The following is a 27,839-nucleotide window of genomic DNA, read 5'->3' on the forward strand; positions in this document are numbered from 1 at the left end:
TATGGCCACCATAAGTTAGTCGTGGAGAGGGCTGTTATCTGACTTTTATTATCTCAACTGTAAGTGAACTGTTTACTTTTTCTCTGCTAGAGGAGAGGTCATTACTTCACAGACTGCTCTGAAAGACTCATTTTGAATGCTGAGTGTTGTGTAATCTGCACATATTAGAGAATGATGCAATGTTAGAAAAAACACTATATACCTGAAAATAAAAGTATGAGAATATTTTCTTTGCTGCTAATCTTCTAGTAATTATTCATAGTACACAACCAATTCACTATATCATATTTTTTTTTTCGCTTCAGTGTCTCTTTAAGGAACGCTTCCTCCAACATAAAAGATTGATTAAAAATGGAGAAGGGGCATCCCGACTTATTGAACATGTGAGAGAAGCACATAATGCAAATGCGAGATGTTTAACTTTTGCAGGCTTGGAGATGGTTGAATGTGACCATAGGGGTGGTTTGAGAAACGACAGACTACTTAGGAGGGAGGCTACTATGATTGCACATTCTGATGCTCTGTGGAATCTTGGTTTCAATGAAAGAAATTAGATTAATGCCTTTTTCAGATAGGTTGCCTTGCAGTTTTATTCCAAAAGGATTTTATGCAACTTCTGTTTTTTCCTCCCACTTCTCTACCCCTCCTCCTGGTGTTGGTGGGCGGGTGGTTGTAGACACCGGTATATAGGTAGATGGGAGTTGTATTAGACAGGCCCCACATGTCCTGAGGAGGTGTGTGTATCACGCGAAACAGATGCAGGCCAGGGGCGCTTTTTGTACCTGTTTTTTGTGGTTAAATAAATTAAGATGTTTATGGAGAGTGCCGGAGTCCATCTTCTCTTTTTGCCATACTGCTGCAGGGGAGCCAGCGCTGGAACGGGGACCAGGGGAGGAGAATGGAAAGGCTCTACAGGACCCAGAGCGTTCCCTTTCCTTAGGTATCTGGCTTTTCTTTCTTAATCCAGGTTCCCGTTGACTTTAAGAACATGTTCATGTCATTTTGGCACTGATAACTTGTGCCAGTTGCTTGTGAGCTGTCAGTTAGCTGCAGTGGAGTGAGTCCAGTAGTATAATACTGTTCCCAAATCTTATCAGTCCTATCCTGGTGATATCAACCATGTAAAGCTGTCCCCATTTATGTTTCAGCAATCCCAAACCCCACCCAGACCCAAAGTCATCTTCTGTTCCATAGACATAATATTCTCGTTTGATTTCAAACCATGGCAATGTCACTGCTTTATTATTGCACCAGTATTATGGTTTTCTTTGTGGTGCAATGAAACTGGCTCTTCTCTCAGGGCTCTTTTACACTATACGTGATTTGTTACATTTTGCAATCTGTTTCCGATCGCATACAAATCACAACGATACGTTCAAAGTCATGAGGATTGTGTGCATCCTTTTATACCACTTTCTTACGACTGCAATCCGATTTTGCCCATTTGGAAACACCCTGCATGCTGCATTTTGCTATGTGTTCCTAGCAGCCAGAGAAAATCACAAAAAGCAATTGCAAATGTAAAAATCACATTGCAAAATTGCATTGTGTCTGTGATTTGCAGTATAAAAGAGCCCTTGTTGATGTATTTTACATGCTTGGATGACAAAGGGCTGAACGTGCACATGAGTTCCTGTCACACACTATGTCACAGGCTTGGACAACAGAGGGCTGACCACACGGATATTTAAAAGCACTGCATGTTAAAATGGGCACGAGATGTGTCCGATAGCAGCACGTCAGTAATGTTAACCATTTGAGGACAACGCTAGTTGAAATCTACGCCCTGGTTTGATGCTGATCAGGCTGGCAGGCAGGGCCGGATTATCAACCATGCAAAACAAGCATCTGATTAGGGCCCCATAAAGGTCTAAAGGGCCCCATCAGCATGTATTCTTGTATCTTTTTCATGCCTGTTGCGGCAAAGAGGCCCCATCAGCATGTAATCCTTCCTGTATCTTTTCTCACTGCCTGCTGCTGTGCTGATATTGCTCCCCCCTTTTCAAAAAACAAGCTGAGCGGCTTTGGTTGCCACGGTGAGGAGACGCTCTCCAGCTCACAGAGAATCAGCGTGGGTCCCATCAGTGTGCTGCTCACTGTGGCTGGCTGACGCTGGCTGCTGACCTCATTCTCGCTGGCCCTCTCAAGACCTGGAACAGGCAACGTGTGTTGTGACAGCAGCAGGAGGAAGCAGCAGAGAGTATTAGGGAAAACAGAGGAAGCTGATAGATCTGATCAGCAGGAAATAAGGATGGAGCTGTGCTCCTTGTGACCTGGACCTCCAAGAATCAGTCTGTCTGACATGTAAAACGTCCCTGTGCATTCCAGGCATTCTTCCTCCACGGCTATGGTGTGTGGTTGCCGGGGTAACCAGAGCCAGCTTCTTCCATTGCTTTAGGAATAGACCGGAAGCACTGCTATCTCCCCAGCTGCTGAAACATGCCTTCTGTTCTGGTGGTGCTTTGGGAGTATGTCTCCCCTCAGTGAGTACACACAATTCACCCCATGCTCTTTAGACACCCTAGCATGCATTGCAGCTAACTACAGCAACCTATAGTTATATAATGTCCTGTCCTGCGCAAGCCTCAGCTACTTCTGGACTATAGTAGCATGTTGGCATTTTTGTCTTATATATAGTGTGTGTGTGTGTGTGTGTGTATGTATTGTGTGTGTGTGTGTGTTGTGTGTTGTGTGTGTGTGTGTGTGTGTGTGTGTGTGTTCCAGGTGTGTGTACGTATTTATTATGTGTGTGTATGTATGTAATGTGTGTGTATGTGTGTATTGTGTGTGTGTGTGTGTGTGTGTGTGTATATGATATATGGGTGGGGGGAGCAGAAGGGGTTGAGGGAGGGGGCCCAAATCTGCAACTTTGCTTAGGGCCCCATTTGGCCTTAATCCGGCTCTGCTGGCAGGGCATAGATTTCAATTCACCGACGCCGCGCAATCTCGCCGCTTTCATCACTCCCAACGATCTCGCCGCTGTCTCCCCTATGCAGCTCACTCACTCTGCCTTCTCTATAACAGCAGAGCCCTGTGAGCGGTCCAGGAACCAATTTCATTGGCTCCTGACCCTTTCTATCAATGTAAGCAACTCCCATTGGCTTACATTGATAGACAGGGTCAGGAGCAGATGAAAGCGGCTCCTGACCGGCTCACAGGAACTCTGCCGTCATGGAGATGGTAGAGTGGGTGGCTGAGGTTCCCAGCGTGCAGCGTGGGCAGCATTTGTGGCGGGTATGTGCACTGATTTGTTGGTATTCGTTGGTGATTCGTCGTGTCTGGTACCAGCAGTCTCTTGTCCTTAAGGGGGCAGAGACCGCTGGTACTTAGCAGTGGTGCTCAAATACCCCTTTTTAAAATTCGAGTTTGGTCGAATTCGAATAGTAAATTATTCGAGGTCAGTCAAATATTCGAGTAGAATAATTTTTACTATTCGATTCGACCTCGGACTTCGAGCTCACTATTCGAGTCGGTATTCGAGCTCATTATTCGAGCTGACTATTCGAATTGGCCTTAAATAGCTTCCGCCTTCCAACACTTGTTTTGAGGGTGAATGATGCAAGAAACATCTTTTTTTCCAAGTAACAACAGCAAGTGATTATGTGGGGATGTTCCTTAAAAAAAAAAAAGGTGGAAAGAGAAGTTGTGTCCAGAATTTTGTTCAGTACTGTATCTCCATCTCCTCCTCCTCCTCCTCCTCCTCCTCCTCCTTCTTTTTCTATATCGTCTTCTTCTTCTTCTCCTTCTTTTTCTATATCGTCTTCTTCTCCTTCTTTTTCTATATCGTCTTCTTCTTCTTCTCCTTCTTTTTCTATATCGTCTTCTTCTTCTTCTCCTTCTTTTTCTATATCGTCTTCTTCTTCTCCTTCTTTTTCTATATCGTCTTCTTCTTCTTCTCCTTCTTTTTCTATATCGTCTTCTTCTTCTTCTCCTTCTTTTTCTATATCGTCTTCTTCTTCTTCTCCTTCTTTTTCTATATCGTCTTCTTCTTCTTCACTTATTTCTCTTTTCAATTTTTTTTTTAAAGAAATGCAGCTATTTTTGAGCGTAACAAATAGCTGGTGGCGCACGCATGTTGGAAGCGCCATTGTATGTGCTCCCTGGCAGTGGAAACACACAGACAGCAGGAGGTAAATTCAGCAGCAGGAGGAGGAGGATGAGTGTGTGGCAGCAGGCAGTCAATGAGTCAGGCAGCGTGACATAATAGCCCTGGTACCTAGCGGTGATACCATGGCTGTAAATAAACACAGCAGGCAGGAGGTCCCAGACAGCGGTCGTGCAGCCCACATCGTGTCCAATACACAACTGGGACAACACAGTTTTCAACCCGGGCACCTCTGAAAAATTAAACCTTTTTTTTTATGGTTTTTTGGTTTTGTTTGTAAAACAAATTACACAGATATATAGCTATTGTTTGACGTAATAGCTGGTGGCAGAGTGGCAGCAGAATGTAATTCGGTGTACCCTGGCAGTGGGAAACACAGACCGACAGCAGCAGCAGCAGCAGGAGGAATGGAGGAGTAATGTGAGCAGCTATTGTTTGACGTAATAGCTGGTGGCAGAGTGGCAGCAGAAGGTAATTCTGTGTACCCTGGCAGTGGGAAACACAGACAGACAGCAGCAGCAGGAGGAATGGAGGAGTAGTGTGAGTGTGGCAGCAGGCAGGCAGCGTGACATAATAGCCCTGGTACCTAGCGGTGATACCAGGGCTGTAAATAAACACAACAGGAGGTCCCAGACAGCGGTCGTGCAGCCCACATCGTGTCCAATACACAACTGGGACAACACAGTTTTCAACCCGGGCACCTCTGAAAAATTAAACCTTTTTTTTTGTTTTATGGTTTTGTAGTTTTGGTTTTACAACCAATTACACAGATATAGCTATTTTTTGATGTAATAGCTGGTGGCAGAGTGGCAGCAGAAGGTAAATCTGTGTACCCTGGCAGTGGGAAACACAGACAGACAGCAGCAGCAGCAGGAGGAATGGAGGAGTAAATATGTGAGCAGCTATTGTTTGACATAATAGCTGGTGGCAGAGTGGCAGCAGAAGGTAATTCTGTGTGCCCTGGCAGTGGGAAACACAGACAGACAGCAGCAGCAGGAGGAATGGAGGAGTAGTGTGAGTGTGGCAGCAGGCAGGCAGTGTGACATAATAGCCCTGGTACCTAGCGGTGATACCAGGGCTGTAAATAAACACAACAGGAGGTCCCAGACAGCGGTCGTGCAGCTTACATCGTGTCCAATACACAACTAGGACAACACAGTTTTCAACCCGGGCACCTCTGAAAAATTAAACCTTTTTTTTTATGGTTTTTTGGTTTTGTTTGTAAAACATATTACACAGATATATAGCTATTGGTTGACGTAATAGCTGGTGGCAGAGTGGCAGCAGAATGTAATTCTGTGTACCCTGGCAGTGGGAAACACAGACCGACAGCAGCAGCAGCAGGAGGAATGGAGGAGTAATGTGAGCAGCTATTGTTTGACGTAATAGCTGGTGGCAGAGTGTCAGCAGAAGGTAATTCTGTGTACCCTGGCAGTGGGAAACACAGACAGACAGCAGCATCAGCAGGAGGAATGGAGGAGTAGTGTGAGTGTGGCAGCAGGTAGGCAGCGTGACATAATAGCCCTGGTACCTAGCGGTGATACCAGGGCTGTAAATAAACACAGCAGGCAGGAGGTCCCAGACAGCGGTCGTGCAGCCCACATCGTGTCCAATACACAACTGGGACAACACAGTTTTCAACCCGGGCACCTCTGAAAAATTAAACCTTTTTTTTTTATGGTTTTTTGGTTTTGTTTGTAAAACAAATTACACAGATATATAGCTATTGTTTGACGTAATAGCTGGTGGCAGAGTGGCAGCAGAATGTAATTCTGTGTACCCTGGCAGTGGGAAACACAGACCGACAGCAGCAGCAGCAATAGGAATGGAGGAGTAATGTGAGCAGCTATTGTTTGACGTAATAGCTGGTGGCAGAGTGGCAGCAGAAGGTAATTCTGTGTACCCTGGCAGTGGGAAACACAGACAGACAGCAGCAGCAGGAGGAATGGAGGAGTAGTGTGAGTGTGGCAGCAGGCAGGCAGCGTGACATAATAGCCCTGGTACCTAGCGGTGATACCAGGGCTGTAAATAAACACAGCAGGCAGGAGGTCCCAGACAGCGGTCGTGCAGCCCACATCGTGTCCAATACACAACTGGGACAACACAGTTTTCAACCCGGGCACCTCTGAAAAATTAAACCTTTTTTTTTTATGGTTTTTTGGTTTTGTTTGTAAAACAAATTACACAGATATATAGCTATTGTTTGACGTAATAGCTGGTGGCAGAGTGGCAGCAGAATGTAATTCTGTGTACCCTGGCAGTGGGAAACACAGACCGACAGCAGCAGCAGCAAGAGGAATGGAGGAGTAATGTGAGCAGCTATTGTTTGACGTAATAGCTGGTGGCAGAGTGGCAGCAGAAGGTAATTCTGTGTACCTTGGCAGTGGGAAACACAGACAGACAGCAGCAGCAGGAGGAATGGAGGAGTAGTGTGAGTGTGGCAGCAGGCAGGCAGCGTGACATAATAGCCCTGGTACCTAGCGGTGATACCAGGGCTGTAAATAAACACAACAGGAGATCCCAGACAGCGGTCGTGCAGCCCACATCGTGTCCAATACACAACTGGGACAACACAGTTTTCAACCCGGGCACCTCTGAAAAATTAAACCTTTTTTTTTGTTTTATGGTTTTGTAGTTTTGGTTTTACAACCAATTACACAGATATAGCTATTTTTTGACGTAATAGCTGGTGGCAGAGTGGCAGCAGAAGGTAATTCTGTGTACCCTGGCAGTGGGAAACACAGACAGACAGCAGCAGCAGGAGGAATGGAGGAGTAGTGTGAGTGTGGCAGCAGGCAGGCAGCGTGACATAATAGCCCTGGTACCTAGCGGTGATAACAGGGCTGTAAATAAACACAGCAGGCAGGAGGTCCCAGACAGCGGTCGTGCAGCCCACATCGTGTCCAATACACAACTGGGACAACACAGTTTTCAACCCGGGCACCTCAGAAAAATTAAACCTTTTTTTTTTTAATGGTTTTTTGGTTTTGTTTGTACAACCAATTACACAGATATATAGCTATTGTTTGACGTAATAGCTGGTGGCAGAGTGGCAGCAGAAGGTAATTCTGTGTACCCTGGCAGTGGGAAACACAGACAGACAGCAGAAGGGCAGTACACAGCAGCCCACTGTAGGTGTAAAATGTGTGGCTGCAGGCGACGTAATAGTCAAAGTGAACCAGGCTGGCTTAGTGAGCAGGAGCCAGGAGGTGGTAAAGGGTGGTAAGGCACATTAACGATGGTTCTAAGTTCCGGCAGCCAGTTCATGTCCCCCTCTCGCCGACAACAGGGGCCAGGAACTCGCCTTCCACCCACGCCTGGTTTATCTTGAGAAACGTCAGTCTGTCCACAGACTTGTGAGACAGACGTGAGCGTTTCTCGGTGACCACGCCACCAGCTGCACTGAAGCAGCGCTCGGACAGCACGCTGGAAGGGGGGCAGGACAGCACTTCCAGGGCGTACTGCGCCAGCTCGCTCCAGATCTCCAGGCGCTTGACCCAATACTCCATGGGATCAACAGGGGCATCGCTGTCAAGCCCGCTGTAGGACCCCATGTAGTCAGCCACCATGCGGGTCATGCGCTGGCTGTGACCGGAGGAGGATGCTGCTGCATGCACCTCCTCTCTAGTCACTGCTGCCGGAGCCTCTACAGTCCTGTAGAGCTCGTGACTGAGAGACAGCAGGTCTGTGGGGCGCTTGCTGCTGGATGCAGGCACCTGCTGCTGCCTCTGTGCTGGCTGAACAGTGGGGGTGGAAGGCTGGGGGAAGGCTTCCTCCAAGCGCTCAACAAGGGCCTGCTGCAAGCTCCTTATTTGTTGCGCTGGGTCTCCTCCTGCAGGCGGCAGGAACTGGCTCAACTTCCCCTTGAGGCGTGGGTCCAACATCATGCTGATCCAGATGTCCTCCCTCTGCTTCATCTGGATCACCCTGGGGTCCTTGCGCAGGCACGCCAGCATGTGCGCTGCCATTGGGAAGAGGCGGGCCACGTGTGCTGGCACATCGATGGCAGTGCTGTCCTCATCCTCCTCCTCTGCCTTGTCAGCCTTATCCTCTCTCCACCCCCGCACCAACTCAGCTGCACTGTGCTGATCCCCCTTATCAGCAGCAAGGTCAGGGACCTCCACCAAGTCCTCCTCCTCCTCCCCCTCAGAGGTGGACTGTGCAGCTGCTTGCCGCTCCTGCTGGTCCAAGGCTGCCGCTCCCTGTTCCAGCAAAGCATCGAGGGCCCTGTTCAGCAGACAAACCAGGGGCACCCACTCGCAGACCATAGCATGGTCCCTGCTCACCATGTTAGTGGCATGCAGAAAGGGAGCCAGCACTAAGCACACCTGCTGCATGTGCCTCCAGTCATCATCGGGGACGATGGACGGGATGTTGCTGGTCTTGTCCCTTCTCTGAGCGGCGGAAACAGTGGCCAGGGCAAGGTACTGGTTGACAGCGTGCTTCTGTTCAACCAGACGCTCCAACATCGCCAGGGTGGAGTTCCAGCGAGTCGGAACGTCAATGATCAGCCGATGGCGTGGCAGCTTCAGCTCCTTTTGCACGTCTTCCAGGCTCGCACAGGCTGCAGCCGAGCGCCGGAAGTGACGCACAACGTTCCTTGCCGTTTCCAGCAGTTCGCCCATCCCCTGGTAGGTGCGCAAGAACTTCTGCACCACCAGGTTCAGCACGTGGCAAGACAGGGGATGTGGGTCAGGTTTCCCCTGTCTATTGCGGCAACCAGATTGGCCCCATTGTCGGCCACCACCTCTCCGACTCTGAGGCCTCTGGGGGTCAGCCAAATCCTCTCCTGCTCCTGGAGTTTGGGCAACACATGGGTTGCCGTCAGCTTGGTCTTCCCAAGGCTGACCAACGGCAGCAGCGCTTGGCAGTGGCGGGCCTTCACGCTGCTGCTGAGGCGGGGGGTTTGGCCAGGTGTGCCGGAGGATGGCAGAGGATCGGAGGAACCTGCTGCAGTTCCCCTGACCCTGCGGGGGGGCACCACCCACTGTGTTGCTGCTGCTGCTGCTGTGCCCACTGCTGCTCTCCCATCCTCACCCCCTTCCACCAAGCTGACCCAGTGGACAGTGAAAGACAGGTAGCGGCCTGTCCCGAAGCGGCTGCTCCAGGAGTCCATGGTCACGTGGACCCTTTCACCAACCGCGTGCTCCAGCCCTCGCTCCACATTGGCCATCACAAAGCGGTGCAGTGCAGGAATGGCCTTGCGGGCGAAAAAGTGTCTGCTGGGGAGCTGCCAGTCTGGGGCTGCACAAGCAAGCAGCGCACGCATGTCGCTCCCCTCCTGCACGAGCGTGTACGGCAGGAGTTGGGAGCACATGGCCCGTGCCAGCAAGCCGTTCAGCTGCCGCACGCGACGGCTGCTGGGAGGCAGAGCCCTAACCACCCCCTGGAAGGACTCGCTCAAAAGGCTCTGGCGTGGCCTTTTGCTGGCACGGGAATCAGCAGACACAGCAGAGGAGGCCACTGAGGACTGGCTGCCAGAACAGGCCTCAGTGTCGGCGGCAGGAGTTGCAGAGGGGGGAGGAGCAGTGCGTTTCCGCACTCCTGCTGGTGCTGCTGGAGGAGCAGGAGGGCGGGTGGCTGCTGTTGCTGCTGCTGCTGCTGCTGAAGGCTGTGCAGTGATGGGTGTGGTGCCACTGCCAGCACCAGATGCCTTCAGCCTCTGGAACTCCTCATGCTGGTGGAAATGTTTCGCAGCAAGGTGGTTGATGAGCGAGCTGGTGCTGAACTTTAAGGGGTCTGCACCTCTGCTCAACTTCCGCTGACAGTGGTTGCAAGTGGCGTACTTGCTGTACACTGTGGGCATGGTGAAAAAGCGCCAGATTGGTGACAAAAACAACCCCCTACGGCATGGAACCGCTGCTGCCTGTCTCCCTGTGGTGGTTGGGGGGGGGGGGGGGGGGGCTTGGGTGCGGCTGGTGGTGGTACTGGCAGATGCTGCTGCTGCTGAGCCTGAGACACCAGCAGGCTGTGGGACCTGCCTACTGCTGCCAATGCTTGCAATGATGCGCCTCCTTGCAAGGCCCACAAGCGCATCCTCCTCCTCCTCCTCAGAGCTGCTGATGACGACATCCCCTGGAGGTGGTGGCACCCAGTCTCTGTCTGTCACCGTGTCATCATCATCCTCCCCCTCCTGAAACATGTCCTGCTGGGATGATGACCCCCCAAACTCCTCTCCTGATGCATGGATGGGCTGCTTGACTGTCGCCACAGTCTTGCTGTCCAATCCCTCATCCCCCAAAGTGCCCATCAGCATCTCCTCCTCCAAATCGCCAACAACAGCAGACAATTGACTCATCATATTCAAAGTAGTAGAGATGATCGGTCAGCACACCAGCTTCTCAATGAGCATAGTTTATTTCCAGATCACATGTCAACACAAAGTTAACAATTGTTTCGGGGCCACTCAGGGTCCCCTTCCTCAGAACAGTGCAGACAAACAGTGTCACAAGTAATGCACCAAACATAAATACACACCAAGTGATAATCAGTAACGCCCCTTGGTCATAAGAAACGCCCCTTTCAATTGAGTATAAACATTTCCTGATCATATCATCTAAGATGAATCAAAACTCAGATCAACAACATATGAAGTAAATACAACATCTGTCGATAAAAGCAGTCATGTATACTGTGATGCCTCAACTCTACACTGCATACAGTACCAGCGTAGATTGGTGTTTCACTATCACTCACCCACAGATTTAAATCCATTAGTGCAGGAGATCCGCGCTGCGACACCCCATCCCGCCGCAGTAACCGTTTTTTCTGAAAAAAGAGGGTGTTATAGATGTTATAACTGTAATGTTTGTAACTCTTTGATTGCAGGTACTCACTTTGTGCATCCGAACACGGGTAAGAAATTCTTGATCAGAGAGTACTATAATTGCAACACTGAATATTGTGTCTACCTATTGAAATGCCCATGTGGATCTGAATATGTTGGGAAAACGACTGGTGCCTTTAAAGTTAGGTTCCAGACACTGTATGCAGTGTAGAGTTGAGGCATCACAGTATACATGACTGCTTTTATCGACAGATGTTGTATTTACTTCATATGTTGTTGATCTGAGTTTTGATTCATCTTAGATGATATGATCAGGAAATGTTTATACTCAATTGAAAGGGGCGTTTCTTATGACCAAGGGGCGTTACTGATTATCACTTGGTGTGTATTTATGTTTGGTGCATTACTTGTGACACTGTTTGTCTGCACTGTTCTGAGGAAGAGGACCCTGAGTGGCCCCGAAACAATTGTTAACTTTGTGTTGACATGTGATCTGGAAATAAACTATGCTCATTGAGAAGCTGGTGTGCTGACCGATCATCTCTACTACTTTTAATACGTTGGGGTGTTGCTTAGCACCCAAGGTCATGCACCCGGAGGATTACAAGGATAAGTGTGCCGCTCTGTACCTTTCTACTAAATTGACTCATCATGCCTGGGGTCAAAAGAGTGCTGAGTGACAGGTCGGCGACTGACGGTGAACTGGCCTCCTCCCCAGGCCCTGCTGGGCGGCTGCTGCGAACAGGGGTGGTGGTGGTGAGGGTGGAGGCCTCGGATGCAGAGCTGATGGCGGGCTGCTCATCCTCCGTCATCAGTTGCACCACAGTGTCTGCATCCTTTTCCTCAATGGGACGTTTCCGACCCGGCTGGAGGAAAATCGGAGCAGGTGCTACACGCTGCTGCTGCTGTGTCTCTGCAGCGTGAGTTGCAGATGCTCCTGCTGGGCGGCGCCCAAGGCGTCCACGGCCAGTGGCTATGGGAGGAATGTTAGCCACTGACGTTGCTGCTGCGGAACTGTGCATGGTGGCGCGGCCGCGCCCGCGGCTTGCCACAATGCTGCTCCCTCTCCTCCTGATTCCCTTGCTGCCCTTCCCCTTGCCCAAACCGCGCTGGCTGCCACTTCCAGACATCTTCGATGTTTTGGGCGTAAACACAAAAGTTTTTGAAAAGGGCGGGTGAAAAGTGGGGTACTTTAATGGAGTGGGTTGGTGGGTGAGGTGACTGAGTGAGTGTCCCGACTCCCTAGTACAGTAAGTAAGTAGTAACAGTCAGGAAGTACAACTAGCAGTTACAATAATCAGTAGTAGTCACAAGGAAATAGAGTGTGTGTACACTACAGACAGTGAGTGCACGCCCACGCAAACACGCGCAGGAGCTGGCCTATGAACAGAGACTGAGTGAGTGTCCCTAGTACAGTAAGTAAGTAGTAACAGTCAGGAAGTACAACTAGCAGTTACAATAATCAGTAGTAATCACAAGGAAATAGAGTGTGTGTACACTACAGACAGTGAGTGCACGCCCGCGCAAACACGCGCAGGAGCTAGCCTATGAACAGAGAGTGAGTGAGTGTCCCTAGTACAGTAAGTAAGTAGTAACAGTCAGGAAGTACAACTAGAAGTTACAATAATCAGTAGTAATCACAAGGAAATAGAGTGTGTGTACACTACAGACAGTGAGTGCACGCACGCGCAAACACGCGCAGGAGCTGGCCTATGAACAGAGAGTGAGTGAGTGTCCCTAGTACAGTAAGTAAGTAGTAACAGTCAGGAAGTACAACTAGCAGTTACAATAATCAGTAGTAATCACAAGGAAATAGAGTGTGTGTACACTACAGACAGTGAGTGCACGCACGCGCAGGAGCTAGCCTATGAACAGAGAGTGAGTGAGTGTCCCTAGTACAGTAAGTAAGTAGTAACAGTCAGGAAGTACAACTAGAAGTTACAATAATCAGTAGTAATCACAAGGAAATAGAGTGTGTGTACACTACAGACAGTGAGTGCACGCACGCGCAAACATGCGCAGGAGCTAGCCTATGAACAGAGAGTGAGTGAGTGTCCCTAGTACAGTAAGTAAGTAGTAACAGTCAGGAAGTACAACTAGCAGTTACAATAATCAGTAGTAATCACAAGGAAATAGAGTGTGTGTACACTACAGACAGTGAGTGCACGCACGCGCAAACACGCGCAGGAGCTAGCCTATGAACAGAGAGTGATTGAGTGTCCCTAGTACAGTAAGTAAGTAGTAGTAACTGTCAGGAAGTACAACTAGAAATTACAATAATCAATCAGTAATCAGAAGGAAATAGAGTGTGTGTACACAGACAGTGAGTGCACGCACACGCAGGAGCTAGTAGCCTATGAACAGTGACTGAGTGAGTGTCCCTACTACAGTAAGTAAGTAGTAGTAACTGTCAGGAAGTACAACTAGAAATTACAATAATCAACAATCAGTAATCAGAAGGAAATAGAGTGTGTGTACACAGACAGTGAGTGCACGCATACGCAGGAGCTAGTAGCCTATGAACAGTGACTGAGTGAGTGTCCCTACTACAGTAAGTAAGTAGTAACTGTCAGGAAGTACAACTAGAAATTACAATAATCAATCAGTAATCAGAAGGAAATAGAGTGTGTGTACAGTACACAGACAGTGAGTGCACGCACACGCAGGAGCTAGTAGCCTATGAACAGTGACTGAGTGAGTGTCCCTACTACAGTAAGTAAGTAGTAGTAACTGTCAGGAAGTACAACTAGAAATTACAATAATCAATTAGTAATCAGAAGGAAATAGAGTGTGTGTACACAGACAGTGAGTGCACGCACACGCAGGAGCTAGTAGCCTATGAACAGTGACAGTGAGTGTCCTAGTACAGTTACAGTATATAACTACAATACAAAATACAATCACTCAGTAGTAAAGGACAGCAGAAATACTGGTATAGAGATGAGAAATAAACTAACAGAGGACAGGAGGACAGCTGCCCACACAGGCAGGCCCTGAGGCCTAAAGCTGTAAGCCTGCAGCAGCTGTCTATGTAACACAAAAGCTACTAACTAAAATACAATGTCTATCTAACTAACAACAATATAGGTGTGTATAGGAGGTGTATGTGAGCAAAAACGCTAGGTAAATGACCACAATAGAGCTCTTGCTAAGCCAAAGCACAAAGGAGCAGATCTCTCTCTGTACAAGTCTCAGGCAAGGACGGAAAAACCTAAAATGGCGGCCGCTATTTATAGGGTAGGGGCTGGCCAGGGTCCCCCTCTGTGATTGGCTGCCGTCAGAGGGCCTGGGAGCCCTCTGATTGGCTCTAAGGACATCAATCTGTGCTATGACGCTATTCGAGCTCGGTATTCGAGCTCGAATAGCGTCGTTTGCTCGAATAGCTCGAATAGTGAATGGGCTATTCGAGTGTACTCGGATAGCCCATTCGAATAGCTCCAGCTATTCGGAGCTCGAATACCGAGCTCGAATAGCTGAAAAAGAGCTCGAATATTCGAGCTACTCGAATATTCGAGCTCTGCTGAGCACCACTGGTACTTAGGTGGTTATAGATATTCTAGTATTGCCTTACTTTATCCTATGCTTACACCAACCTCTCCCCATCTATGCCTAAAGGTGGCCACACACCACACATTTTTTTTTTTTTGCAATCAATTTTTCTGATTGATTGTAACGTTTCAAAAATCTGACCAATGTACCACAGACTTATGTCCAATTTTTCCCCAATTATAATAAAAAATGACTGAAAACTCAGAAAAAATTGATTGGATCTGTACATTAAGTAATTGACAATCTACCCTACAGCATTTGATTTTCAGAAAAATTGATCAGAAAAATCCAACACTCCAATCTTCTTTTATTGATTAAAAATGGGAAATTCGATCAGATTTCTCGAACGAATGGAAAAAAAAAAGCTTTTGATTTTTCAGGACAACCGAACGTATTTATCCAATTGGTGTAAAATTGGATCTTTTAGTTGTACAGTGTGCGGTCTCCTTTACACCTATCTATCTTCTACCTATGCCCAACACTAACGTACCCATTATATATGCCTAACACTATATCAACTACTGTCATCACCGCAAGGCGGGGCAGGGCTGGTTCTAGTAGCAATGGGGCCCCTGGGCAAAATTACCCCTCCCCCCAAAAAAAGCCCCCTGCCCTGCAGAAAGCAGCATGAGGGGCCCTTTGTTGCAGCCAAATTTCCTCCCAGGGTCTCAGAGCCAGAGATGGTTGCTAACACATTCCCCCCCACCCCCACCCCAACTTAACTGTACTCCTGGTGCCCCTGCAGAGTCTTAGGTAGAGTAGCGTCTCACCTGCTCTGGCAGGTGTGATGATGATGGAAGTGCACAGAGCCACAGACTGACAGAGGAGTGCGCTTGTTGGGACAGGTGAGATGTTACTCTGACCAAGTCTCTGCAGGAGCCGTGGAGAGCAACAGTTAAATCGGGGGAGAGATGCCTTGGGGAGACCCTACAGGGCTCTGAGGCAATTGCCCCCTTTACCTCTATGGTGGCACCGGCCCTGAACTGGGGTCCCTACTGCTACCCCAGACTACACAGTAGCTGAACTCCACCACCGCTATTCCTGCAGTCACTGCTGCTACCTGGTATCCCCGTTACTACTCAGGGTTTCACTACAAAACAGCCAAACTCCACCACCACTATCTGGTATCCTCGCCATTACTCGGGCCTTGGCTACACAGTAGCCAAACGCCACCATCCCTGTCCCCGCAGTCACTGCCAGTACCCAGTCACCGCCACAGTCACTGCTACTGCTACGTAGAGTTTGGCTACACATTAGCAGATCTCCGACACTTCTGCCACTACCCGACACTATTCAAAGTTCTCAGGTGCCTCTGACTCCCAAATTACTCTCCATGGGAGCAATTTGTTTAAAAATGCATGGGCACCTATTCATGTGACATGTTTCGCATCCAAATTACCTGTTCCGCTGAGCACACAGGTGAGTTCCTGTCACCCACTTATCTTTCCACAGGATTAATTTGCTCAGCTCTGCTGGGGGCAGCATACTGTAAGTTATAGACTACAAGAACAACCTTATATCAGAGTTTGTTCACTTGGTTTCCTGTGGGTCACACACCTGTTGATACTGTGCTGTATGTAAAGACATATTCTGTCACATCTGCAGGTGCACAATCCTTTTACGTGCACAAAATAATCATATTCAAGTAGGTCTCAGGATTCTACTTTCATTTTCCAGCTGCAGCGCTCTCATGCTATTGTCTCTCTGCCTGATAACTGCTGACATATATTACTATCCATTCTCCTATTAGACAGAGAGCAGACCCCATCCCATGGGCGGGGCTTCCTGTGTGCATTTAACCTAAGTCATAGTGTCACTGTGTTTGTGCATGAGAAGTTTTGGTGACAGTCTTCATGGTGTCTCAGTGTATTCAGCCCCAGGAGGATGACGATGGCCCCCCTCATCCTGCTTATCTTAGGGGTGTCAGGAATGTATTGTGGTGAGTAGAGGATGTGAATGTTTATCTGTGGTGGGATGTTTCCTCAGTGTTTGCCACACAAAGGTGTAAATGAAGAGTGACAAGACAAGGCACAGTAATAGCAAGTATGCACGCTAGAGACTGTTCTTCACCAAGGCGGCTGGCCGGGGCCATCTCTGCTGACAATCTAGCATTAGTGCAGGTGTCCCCTGACGTTTATCGTATACTACACATAACAGTCCATTGCCCTCCATCTCCAGAGCGACAGTCTCTCTTTTGGAGCCAAATCCTTCTGTCCCTCTTTCCTCATCAGTTGTGAACAGATGTATGTCTTTGTTAAAAAAATGTGTTTATATGACTCTAAATCAGGCCTGGATTTACATCACAGGAGCCTATAGGCACCCTAGACTTCACCCTCCTCAACTCACAAACCCCCAACTGAACCGCACCACAAGTGTGCTGCCTGGCCCAGCTGTCACTTCTTTCCTACTTCCCCTGCTCAGTGTAGGCAGCCACAGGCGTCCCTTAGTATTAGGTAGCCAGAGTAAACTATCATTTATGCTCTGCTCAGGACTTTGCATAGGGAAGGAAAGAGGGAGGCGCTAGTGGACAGTAGTGAGCCGCCTCTCTATCATCAGGCGCCTGTAGGCAAGCGCCTACAGTGCCTTATGGAAAATCCAGCCCTGCTCTAAATGTTATACCCAGCCTCTAAATTGATATATATCTTATTTTCAAATGCAAATATGAAGGAAAAATGTTGATAAGGAACAGTGTGGTTAAAACTATGAGGACAGTATTATTATGACATGGTTCTGTGCAGATACAGTAGGGTCTCTGGCATAGGGATCACCTGATGCTGGACAAGTGTGCTTTCTGGTTGCTTGAGACACAGGACCACATGCAATACACTTATTCTCCTCAGTTTTCTCCTAGGTGACACATTCACACCTTATCACTAAAATGCCTTGTAAGCCACCAGCAAGCAAAAAAATATTCAGAAGTACTTTTCCAACTGCAGAGTGCTGAAAAAGTTATTTTAAACAGAAGATGACAAATTATCTCCTAGGAGAAAACGTAGGAGAAAAAAACATGACATGCATATACTATATATGGCCCTCAATGTTAAAAATAAGCTTAGCTAATAATAAATACATACCATATACAGTGGCTTGCAAAAGTATTCGGCCCCCTTGAGGTTTTCCACATTTTGTCACATTACTGCCACAAACATGAATCAATTATATTGGAATTCCACGTGAAAGACCAATACAAAGTGGTGTACATGTGAGAAGTGGAACGAAAATCATACATGATTCCAAACATTTTTTACAAATAAATAACTGCAAAGTGGGGTGCGCGTAATTATTCAGCCCCCTGAGTCAATACGTTTGTAGAACCACCTTTTGCTGCAATTACAGCTGCCAGTCTTTTAGGGTATGTCTCTACCAGCTTTGCACATCTAGAGACTGAAATCCTTGCCCATTCTTCCTTGCAAAACAGCTCCAGCTCAGTCAGATTAGATGGACAGCGTTTGTGAACAGCAGTTTTCAGATCTTGCCACAGATTCTCGATTGGATTTAGATCTGGACTTTGACTGGGCCATTCTAACACATGGATATGTTTTGTTTTAAACCATTCCATTGTTGCCCTGGCTTTATGTTTGGGGTCATTGTCCTGCTGGAAGGTGAACCTCCGCCCCAGTCTCTAGTCTTTTGCAGACTCCAAGAGGTTTTCTTCCAAGTTTGCCCTGTATTTGGCTCCATCCATCTTCCCATCAACTCTGACCAGCTTCCCTGTCCCTGCTGAAGAAATGCACCCCCCGAGCATGATGCTGCCACCACCATATTTGACAGTGGGGATGGTGCGTTCAGAGTGATGTGCAGTGTTAGTTTTCCGCCACACATAGCGGTTTTCATTTTGGCCAAAAAGTTCCATTTTGGTCTCATCTGACCAGAGCACCTTCTTCCACATGGTTTGCTGTGTCCCCCACATGGCTTGTGGCAAACTGCAAACGGGACTTCTTATGCTTTCTGTTAACAATGCCTTTCTTCTTGCCACTCTTCCATAAAGGCCAACTTTGTACAGTGCATGGCTAATAGTTGTCCTATGGACAGAGTCTCCCACCTGAGCTGTAGATCTCTGCAGCTCGTCCAGAGTCCCCATGGGCCTCTTGACTGCATTTCTGATCAGCGCTCTCCTTGTTCGGCCTGTGAGTTTAGGTGGATGGCCTTGTCTTGGTAGGTTTACAGTTGTGCCATACTTCTATTTCTGAATGATCGCTTGAACAGTGCTCTGCGGGATGTTCAAGGCTTTGGAAATCTTTTTGTAGCCTAAGCCTGCTTTAAATTTCTCAATAACTTTATCCCTGACCTGTCTGGTGTGTTCTTTGGACTTCACGGTGTTGTTGCTCCCAATATTCTCTTAGACAACCTCTGAGGCCCTCACAGAGCAGCTGTATTTGTACTGACATTAGATTACACACAGGTGCACTCTATTTAGTCATTAGCACTCATCAGGCAATGTCTATAGGCAACTGACTGCACTCAGATCAAAGGGGGCCGAATAATTATGCACACACCACTTTGCAGTTATTTATTTGTAAAAAAATATTTGTAATCATGTATGATTTTCGTTCCACTTCTCACGTGTACACCACTTTGTATTGGTCTTTTATGTGGAATTCCAATAAAATTGATTCATGTTTGTGGCAGTAATATGACAAAATGTGGAAAACTTTAAGGGGGCCGAATACTTTTGCAACCCACTGTACATTCATGCTGAAATCGGATGGAAATCGGCCTGTAGTGTATGGGCAGAATCAACAAAAACAAATTTATCTCTAATCAGATTCGATTAGAAATAAAGTTGTCTCTTTGTCGAATCTGCCCATAATCTTCAGATGTATGGCTACCTTAACTCTTTCAGGCAAAGAAAAGCAACTCAGCATAGTTATTTGTGTGCTTGGCACTGTACATACAAACATCTATCTCATCATGTCACATGTCACTTACACTTCCCTTTAAGTACACCAGAGCTCACAAACACCCTAAGAAGTTGGCCTTCACCATTGTGAGTCCTGCAGGCAGTTTATGCTGGTTAGATGCTGCTGTTAGTTGAGTTCTGGATAACCAGGACTCTACTGTACGTATTTACAGAGACAGAGGCGTGAAAATAGGGTCTGCAGAGGTAGCAACTGCACCAGGGCCCCTAAACTAGAGAGTCTTTCAGGTGCCCTCCTTTAACTGCTGTATTAGATCTTCATTGTGCCATGCTTGTAATCATCACTTCCATGTGTGTTTTGAATAGTGGTAATTATAAAAAAAAACAAAGTTGTTTTCCTCCCCTGCTTGCACCTTTTGAATAAATGGTCCTGAGGGCTCTGTCTGCTACTACATGCGATTTTGCTGTGTTTTTAAATAGTATGCAAAATGCAAGGACATCAGCAAAACAATGAAAACTACTGGAACCCTTTTACTAGTGTGATGCAATTGCGATATGATTTTGCCTAATGGCAATAGTACTGCATTTTTTGTGTTTTTAGCATTCAGTGAAAATCTCAGCAAAATTGCATTGTAATGAAATTGTAGCAAAATCATATTGTGTTTGTGATTGCGTTTTGCGATTTGATTGTAAAAGAGCCCTCAGGCTGTTGGAGAGGGATTTCTAGCCCAAAAATAGGAGTAATCCTGTCAGCATTGATTGAGCCATTTCCGCATTAATGTGGGCCTGAACTCAGAACTCCTCTCTGCTTTAACCACTTGACAACTGAGGCGTTTTTTCCCCTTGAGGACCAGAGCAATTTTCACCTGTCAGCGCTCCACCCTTTCTTTCGCCAATAACTTAATCCCAACTAATCACAACGACATGATCTATATTTTGTTTTTTTTGCCTCCAATTAGGCTTTCTTTGGGAGGTACATTATGCTAAAAATTATTTTATTCTAAAGACATATTGGATTAATAAGAAAAAAAATGGAAAAAATTTATTATTTCTCATTTTTCAGCCATTATAGTGTTAAAATAAAAAGTTCTACTGTGGATAAAACTCACACATTTTATTTGCCCATTTGTCCCGGTTATTGCAACGTTTAAAAATTTTCCCTTGTACAATGTATGGCGCCAATATTTTATTTGGAAATAAAGGTGCATTTTTTCAGTTTTGCATCCATCACAGTTTATAAGCCCGCAAATTAAAAAATTACAGTAATATTCCCTATCGACATGCCTATTTCAAAAGTTCAGTCCCTAAGGCAACTATTTATGTTTTTTTTTATATATGATTTTTTTTTTTAACCATTTCAGCCCGCGGGGATTTTTCACCCTATGGACGAGAGGAAGTTTCACCTGTCTGTGCTTCTCCCTTTCATTCATCAATAACTTTATCACTACTTATCACAGAAAAATGATCTATACCTTGTTTTTTCCGCCACCAATTAGGCTTTCTTTGGATGGTAAATTATGCTAAGAATTATTTTATTCTAAATGCATTATAATGGGAATAATAAGAAAAAAAGTGAAAAAAAAATCATTATTTTTCAGTTTTAAGCCATTACAGTTTTAAAATAATTAATGCTACCATAATTAAAATCCACACATTTTATTTGGCCATCTGTCCCGGTTATTGCAACGTTAAAATTATACCCCTAGTATAATGTAAGGTGACAATATTTTATTTGGAAATAAAGTTGCATTTTTTCAGTTTTACATCCATCATTAATTTTTAGCCCATTATTTATTAATTAGATGTCCTCTTGACATAAATAATCATTTATTTTTATTCCCCAAAGTCAGTAGGTGTGTTTTACTATTTGGACTAGTGAGCAAAAATCCCAGTAGCGTACAATGTACGCTAATTGGGATACAATGTATCACTACATTGTAACCAGGGAAGTGACGTAGGCTTCCATCGGAAGCATCCGATCACAACGGCGGCGGGGAGGTTATGAATGGAAACATTGTTTCCCTTCATAAATGTAATGATAGGGCGGCGGAAAGCGGCCGAGTGTTTATTCTCCGTGGACATGCTCAGATTGGCACAGGGGACTTTTGTCTCCTGCAGTCAATCCCCCCCTGCTAGCAGCAGCAGCGCGATCGCGGGCATCTGCCCGCAGGATCGCTTGCACACCCCCCAAACTGCAGGAACGTGACTAGCGTGTCCCTGCGGCTCTAGCACCTGCCGCTGCGGGTGTGAAGCTCACGTCCGCGTGGCAGAAATGGTTAATATGAAAAATTTTGGGGGGTACTGTGGGGGAGGGTGGGAGGGTAATAAATAATTTTAGATGTAAGTGTAGGTATTTTTATTAAATGAAATGTTTTTAGATGTACAGTAGTTTTACTATTTGGACACAAGATGTCAGTCATTATTTCCGATTCACGTATGTAAGGACGTGAAACGGAAATAACGCATGGCACCGTGGCAGCCGGAAGATACGATGAAGCAGGCATCTAATAGATGCCTGCATTCATTGAATCGGGGACGTAGATTTATGAATGGGAATGCAGGATGTGATTATACTGCACCTGGTGCAGTAAGTAGTTAAAGGATACACAACAACATAATAACCTTTAAACAAAAAAAACCACATTTCTTTGTTACAGCTGATACAAATCCCAAAATAAATCTGCAGTGTGTCTACTTCCTGATTCATGGAAGCAGACATATTATTTACAGCCTGTACTTTCAAATGGGCTTATCTGCCAAAGGCAGTCATGTGACACAGGGGGTAGATCAAATTACAACTAGTAATTAGACACAAATGAGGGGGAATCAGACAGGCTAAACTCTCTAAATACGGTACATACAGGGTGCATTTCTCTGTTTTCCTTCTGTCCTGTGCAAGAGTTTAGTTCCTTTTTAAGATTCAGTTTCTAAATATTGGTGTAATTTCCACTGTGTGAGGCTTGGTGGTGTATTCTCCACAGTCAGCATGCAACGCATGAGCTGACGTGGAGGAGGTACACACACTAGCACCAGGAAACAGGCTATCCCTAGTATAGTGGAGGGGAGGACTGACTCCAATAGGAGATTGTGGCGCACAGAGCCGGTGCAGATCTGACAGCCACAAACAATGCTTTCGTAATAACGTCTCAGCGCAAAGTAGCGCTGAGCGCACAAACCAGAACTGAGGAGATCAGGACAGGTAGACAGAATGAACGCTTGCTAGCTAGCGGCACTTAGCGACAGCAAGCGTCCAAAACCAGACAGACTGGAATGAGGCAGCCAATGCGATGCGGCGATGGCGTGCCTCACAAAGACAGGACAGGACAGTCAGAAAATAGCAGGATTAAGATAGATGAACGTAACACAGATAAATATACAATAAGTATGTTTTCCTAGCGTATTACAATTACAGCTATCAATGAAACTATTTGTAACGTCTGACTAACATATGTATATATCGGCAATGAACCGATATATGACATAAGCAGGAACGCTGACTAGGAATGGAGTAATACAGGGAACAGGACTCAGAAGGATTCGCTATCTCTTCACAGAGATGAACGCAATCCACAAACGGTAACAGAACAGGATTCAGAAGGATTCGTTATCTCTTCGCAGAGATGAACGCAATCCACAAACAGTAACAGAACAGGATTCAGAAGGATTCGTTATCTCTTCGCAGAGATGAACGCAATCCACAAACGGTAACAGAACAGGATTCAGAAGGATTCGTTATCTCTTCGCAGAGATGAACGCAATCCACAAACGGTAACAGGACAGGATTCAGAAGGATTCGTTATCTCCTCGCAGAGATGAACGCAATCCACAAACAGAACCAGGAGCAGGGTAACTACCTCAGCACGGGTGGTCACGGTACGCGCAACCTACCAAAACGTGCTGGAAAGCTGACTAACTGCACACAGGATATAAACAGTTCGTGTACGTATACATCAGCAACACTGATGTATCAACGTAACACAAATACAAGGAAAATAATAAACGTGCTGGTATGCATATATATAGGCAATGAACCAATATATGATGCAAAGACCAGCAAAGTATCTTTATAACAAGAAACACGATCGGGGGCTAAAGCGACAGCAAGGCAGGCTTAAAGTGAACCTTAAGTGAGAAAAAAAAAATGAGTTTTACTCACCTGGGGCTTACCTCAGCCCCCTGCAGCTGATCGGTACCCACGACGAGTCGCTCTGATGCTCCGGGTCCCGCTGGCGGCCACTTCCGGTTTCGCCGTCAGGACCCGTCAGGCTGGGGAACGCGGCTGATACTACGCGTTCCCAGCCAAAATAGCACCCCTATGCGGCCATATGTCCGCATAGGCACTCGTATGCGGACATATGGCCGCATAGGGGTGCTATTTTGGCTGGGAACGCGTAGTATCAGCCGCGTTCCCCAGCCTGACGGGTCCTGACGGCGAAACCGGAAGTGGCCGCCAGCGGGACCCGGAGCATCAGAGCGACTCGTCGTGGGCACCGATCAGCTGCAGGGGGCTGAGGTAAGCCCCAGGTGAGTAAAACTCAATTTTTTTTTCTCACTTAAGGTTCACTTTAAGCTGAAGCTATGAAAACCCAAGGAAACCCTGCAGGAAGCAGATCTTTATACTGAGGTCATCCAATGGGAGCAGACATGCAGATTTCCACACAGGTGAATGATAATCAGTCACAAGCTGACAGCAGGGAAAGACAGACAAAGCTATGCAGCTTGCATGGAAATAGATCAGAACTGCCTGAGCTGCAGCACTACTACTTCCAGGAATAGCTGCTGCAGCAGCGATCATTACACACTGGATTGCAGATGCAAGCTGCAAGCTACGTATTTTCCTTCATGTAGATATGTCAGAGAGATCTGGGTTCTGGAGGAAATATTTCTTCTTGCTCTATTTGCCAGAATTAATTAAACACAAATAACAAATATTCTTTGTTAAAATACCAAGTGCATGATTTCAGACCTTTTTTTTTAATTCACTAAGTTTTTCCCTAACGGGGGAGTCACACAATAATTTACCCACAGACGGAAGTCTTGGTAACTGTGCGGCAGCAAACAGGATTGAAGCCTGATAAAGGCTGTACAGCCGAAAGCTTGCTTATTCTTATTCTTTTAAAGAAGAAGTGACATCCATGCTAACCTAGAAATAAAAAACACACATATAAGTAGATAATTACTACTTCTACTTACATAACAGATGTATTGCACTGTCCACATTATTATTCCTGTGAATTTTTTAAAGGAAAAGCAGAGAATCCTATTCTAGACAGTTTCCATCTTGGTTAGCTTTGAATGAAGCTAATCCTGACATAATTTCCTCCCTCACTATTTTTTTCTCCTCTTGCTAATAGTGTGTTTGTTACCTGCCCTCCTCCCAGAGTCTTCAGACACTCCCACTGAGGTCTATGCTAGGAAGTGCACTGTCTTATGTCATTAGAAAGAGGGGGAAATAAAGGGAAGAGGAATATTTTATAGATAAAAAGACCCCCCAGCATGCAACTGTTTGGCAATGGCAACTAAAGGGCCAGTGCTCCAAAAGTATGTAATAACTCCAAACTATAAACAGGGCCGGTTCTAGACAGGCACATATGAGGGGGCAGACAGAAATTTGCAGGGGGCATACAAAAACCCTGCAAAATGGGCGTGGCCATGCAGCAGACTGTGGGCGTGGTCATGGGTGGGGCCAAATAAACATGTCATGACCTTACAGTGGTGTTAAAGGACTTCCGAGGCCAAAAACAAGAAAATGACACTATACCTTTTTAATATCTGAATCCACGGAGGACGTCCAGCGCGTCCTCCGCACCGTTCCGCCGTCATTGCAGCCCTTTTCGGTGCGGAGGACGCGCTGGACGTCCTCCATGGATTCTGATAATAAAAAGGTATAGTGTCATTTTCTTCTTTTTGGCCTCGGAAGTCCTTTAAAGGTCTGCCAGGGAAGTTTGAGCTCTGCTCTTTTTAGCACAAATACAGCTCTGCGCACTGCAGATTATTGAAAAAAATGTTCTCAGGTGTAACACAGAAATACTTTTCGTCAAATGCTAATATGCTGATATTGCGTGTTTTTTTCTACCACAAATACAGTTCTGCGCACTGCAGATTATCAAAAAAATGTTCTCAGGTGTAACACAGAAATAATTTTCTTCAAATGCTAATATACTGATATATTGCGTGGGTTTTTTTGCACAAATACAGTGCTGTGCACTGAGGGCCTGAGGCGGCGGCAGATGGCAAAGAACGCACACAAAATAAATGAGGCAATCTGAGCGATTGATTTGCCAGCAAGGCTGCAGTGCACTCTGGCACTGACACTGATTGACTGACAGCCTTAAATGAGGCAATTATCTGATTGATTTGCCAGCAAGGCTGCAGTGCACTCTGGCACTGACACTGATTGACTGACAGCCTTAAATGAGGCAATTATCTGATTGATTTGCCAGCAAGGCTGCAGTGCACTCTGGCACTGACACTGATTGACTGACAGCCTTAAATGAGGCAATTATCTGATTGATTTGCCAGCCAGGCTGACTATTGGACTGGCAACTGAACTGGCACTGTGGCACAGCACACACAAAATTATTGATTTCCCAATGCAACTGGTCTGGCACTGGCAGGCACAGCACACAGACAGTGTCTGGTGAGGCGGGTGGCAGATGGCGGGACCGGGTAGAAAAACTGTCAGCACGTCTACTCTCTCTGAGAGGAGTCTCAGCTCTGACGCAGGCACAGTGGCGGGAGCGGGACCTTAAGAAGCCGCCCTGCATAGAGGAGGAGTCGACTCTTTCAGAGGAGGAGAATTCCTCTTTCTCTGAGAGAGTCGACTCCTCCTCTATGCGGGGTGGCTCTTATGGTCGCCACTGCCTGCGTCACAGCAGAGACTTGTCTCGGAGAGCCGTCCGAGGAAGAAGCGGTCATGTGACTGATCACATGACCGCTCTGCGCTCCACACCACGGACCAGGAAGCAGCCAGCGGCATAGCGAGAGCGGCTCTGATTTGAGGGGGCAGTGAGTCTGTTTGAGGGGGCTCTGCCCCCTCTCGCCCCCCCCTAAAGCCGGCCCTGACTATAAATAGCAGAAAAAGTTTTGAAAGTTTTGAATGCAGGATTAGCACTTTTATTACTTAATATAATCAGACCAGTTGCTGTTGAAATTTGATTGTTACGGTGACAATCCGGCTTTAAAGGGAAGATCCGCGCTGCAAAAAAAAACAAACTACATTCACCTGGGGCTTCTTCCAGCTCCTGGCAGTCGATCGGTGCCCTCAGCGCAGCTCCTCTCCCTCCCGGCATCCAGCGGTGAAGAAGCCTCGCCAGGTCGGCTTCCGGGTCGGCGTCATGTGCGTTCCACGGCGCGGGTCACGTGGTGTACGTGACGTCATCGGGTCTCTACTGCACAGGCGCAGTAGTTCTGCGCCTGCGCAGTAGAGACCTGATGACGTCTCTACACCACGTGACTCCCCCGCCGTGGAGCGCACAGAAGCCGACCTGGAAGCCGACCTGGCGAGGCTTCTTCACCGCTGGATGCCGGGAGGGAGAGGAGCTGCGCTGAGGGCACCCTTTAAGTTACATATACAGTAGTTACATAGTTATTTGGGTTGAAAAAAGACATACGTCCATCGAGTTCAACCAGAAGTTAGCCAAAAAATGGTATCATCCTGATTCAAAACTTCTTGCTTTAACTGTGCAGTAGAAGCTGGTGGCAGAGCTCTCATCTTCTGCATTGAGCTAAAACATAAAAATTGAAGGTCCATTTTACACTAGCAGGGTAAAACTGCATTGCGTTACCCTATTTTGCCACAAGGGGCTGCGAAAGCAATGAAAGCCTATGGAGACTTTCCCACTTATTGCAGTCCGTTGCGGCGCTCTGGAAGTATCTAGTCCCACGTTGGGCAACAGCGCATTACTTCAAGCACAACACGGTGCTTGGGGTAATGTAAGTCTATGAGTGATGCACGTAGTGTGAACGACGGAGTACGGTGCGTCAGGCCGCACATGTGCAGACCGATGGGAATCCCGGAGACATACTTCCTGCCCAGCAGGAAGTTGGCGCTATGCATATGACTCGGTCGCAGGGTCATGTGTTTGGCATTTTTTGCACTGTGTTGGGATGTGACAGGAGCATTGCATCCCACTGCAACACAAAAAATAGGTGTAAAACCGGTCTCAAAAAACATCCCCAGCATCCCTTTAGTCAGAATGGCTCCTGTGTGTTAGCCATTCACCTGCACCTCTAAAGAGATACAGGGAAACCTTTTTGAATGTGCTCTGGTCCTACATCTGTCTGACTGGGTGCACACATAGCAGCCAGCGTAAAACGCTGCATTTCTGCCGCTAATGGAAGTCTATGGGCCACAGGAAAAAACGCATATAAAAACGCACATAATGAAAGGCAATGGGAACGCAATTGTATGCGTTTTTCATGCGTTTTTATGTGTTTTTCCCCACAAATATTTTTTTTTTTGCTGTATTTCCACTTCCTGTTGTCTTCTTAGTGATTTGCATAAATGGAAATATTAAAATGCATGGAAAACGCATAAA

At 46.8% G+C, this 27,839-nt stretch overlaps 1 protein-coding gene across 3 annotated transcripts in view; it reads left to right on the forward strand.

Annotated features, from left to right (window-relative positions):
* The first annotated feature begins 2,156 nt into the window (after positions 1–2,156).
* Positions 2,157–27,839, forward strand: part of LOC137528728 (class I histocompatibility antigen, F10 alpha chain-like) — a 68,618-nt gene continuing 42,935 nt past the window's right edge. For 2 of the 3 annotated variants that reach the window (XM_068250245.1, XM_068250247.1), the window contains exon 1: positions 16,268–16,380. In XM_068250245.1, the coding sequence (XP_068106346.1) occupies positions 16,326–16,380 (55 nt within the window). In that variant the 5' untranslated portion in view covers positions 16,268–16,325. Of the gene's footprint in view, positions 2,484–16,267; positions 16,381–27,839 lie in introns of those variants that run through there. The other variant, XM_068250246.1, reaches the window with a different exon arrangement.

This window comes from Hyperolius riggenbachi, chromosome 8, assembly GCF_040937935.1.
Source record: "Hyperolius riggenbachi isolate aHypRig1 chromosome 8, aHypRig1.pri, whole genome shotgun sequence".
Lineage (NCBI taxonomy): Eukaryota > Metazoa > Chordata > Amphibia > Anura > Hyperoliidae > Hyperolius > Hyperolius riggenbachi.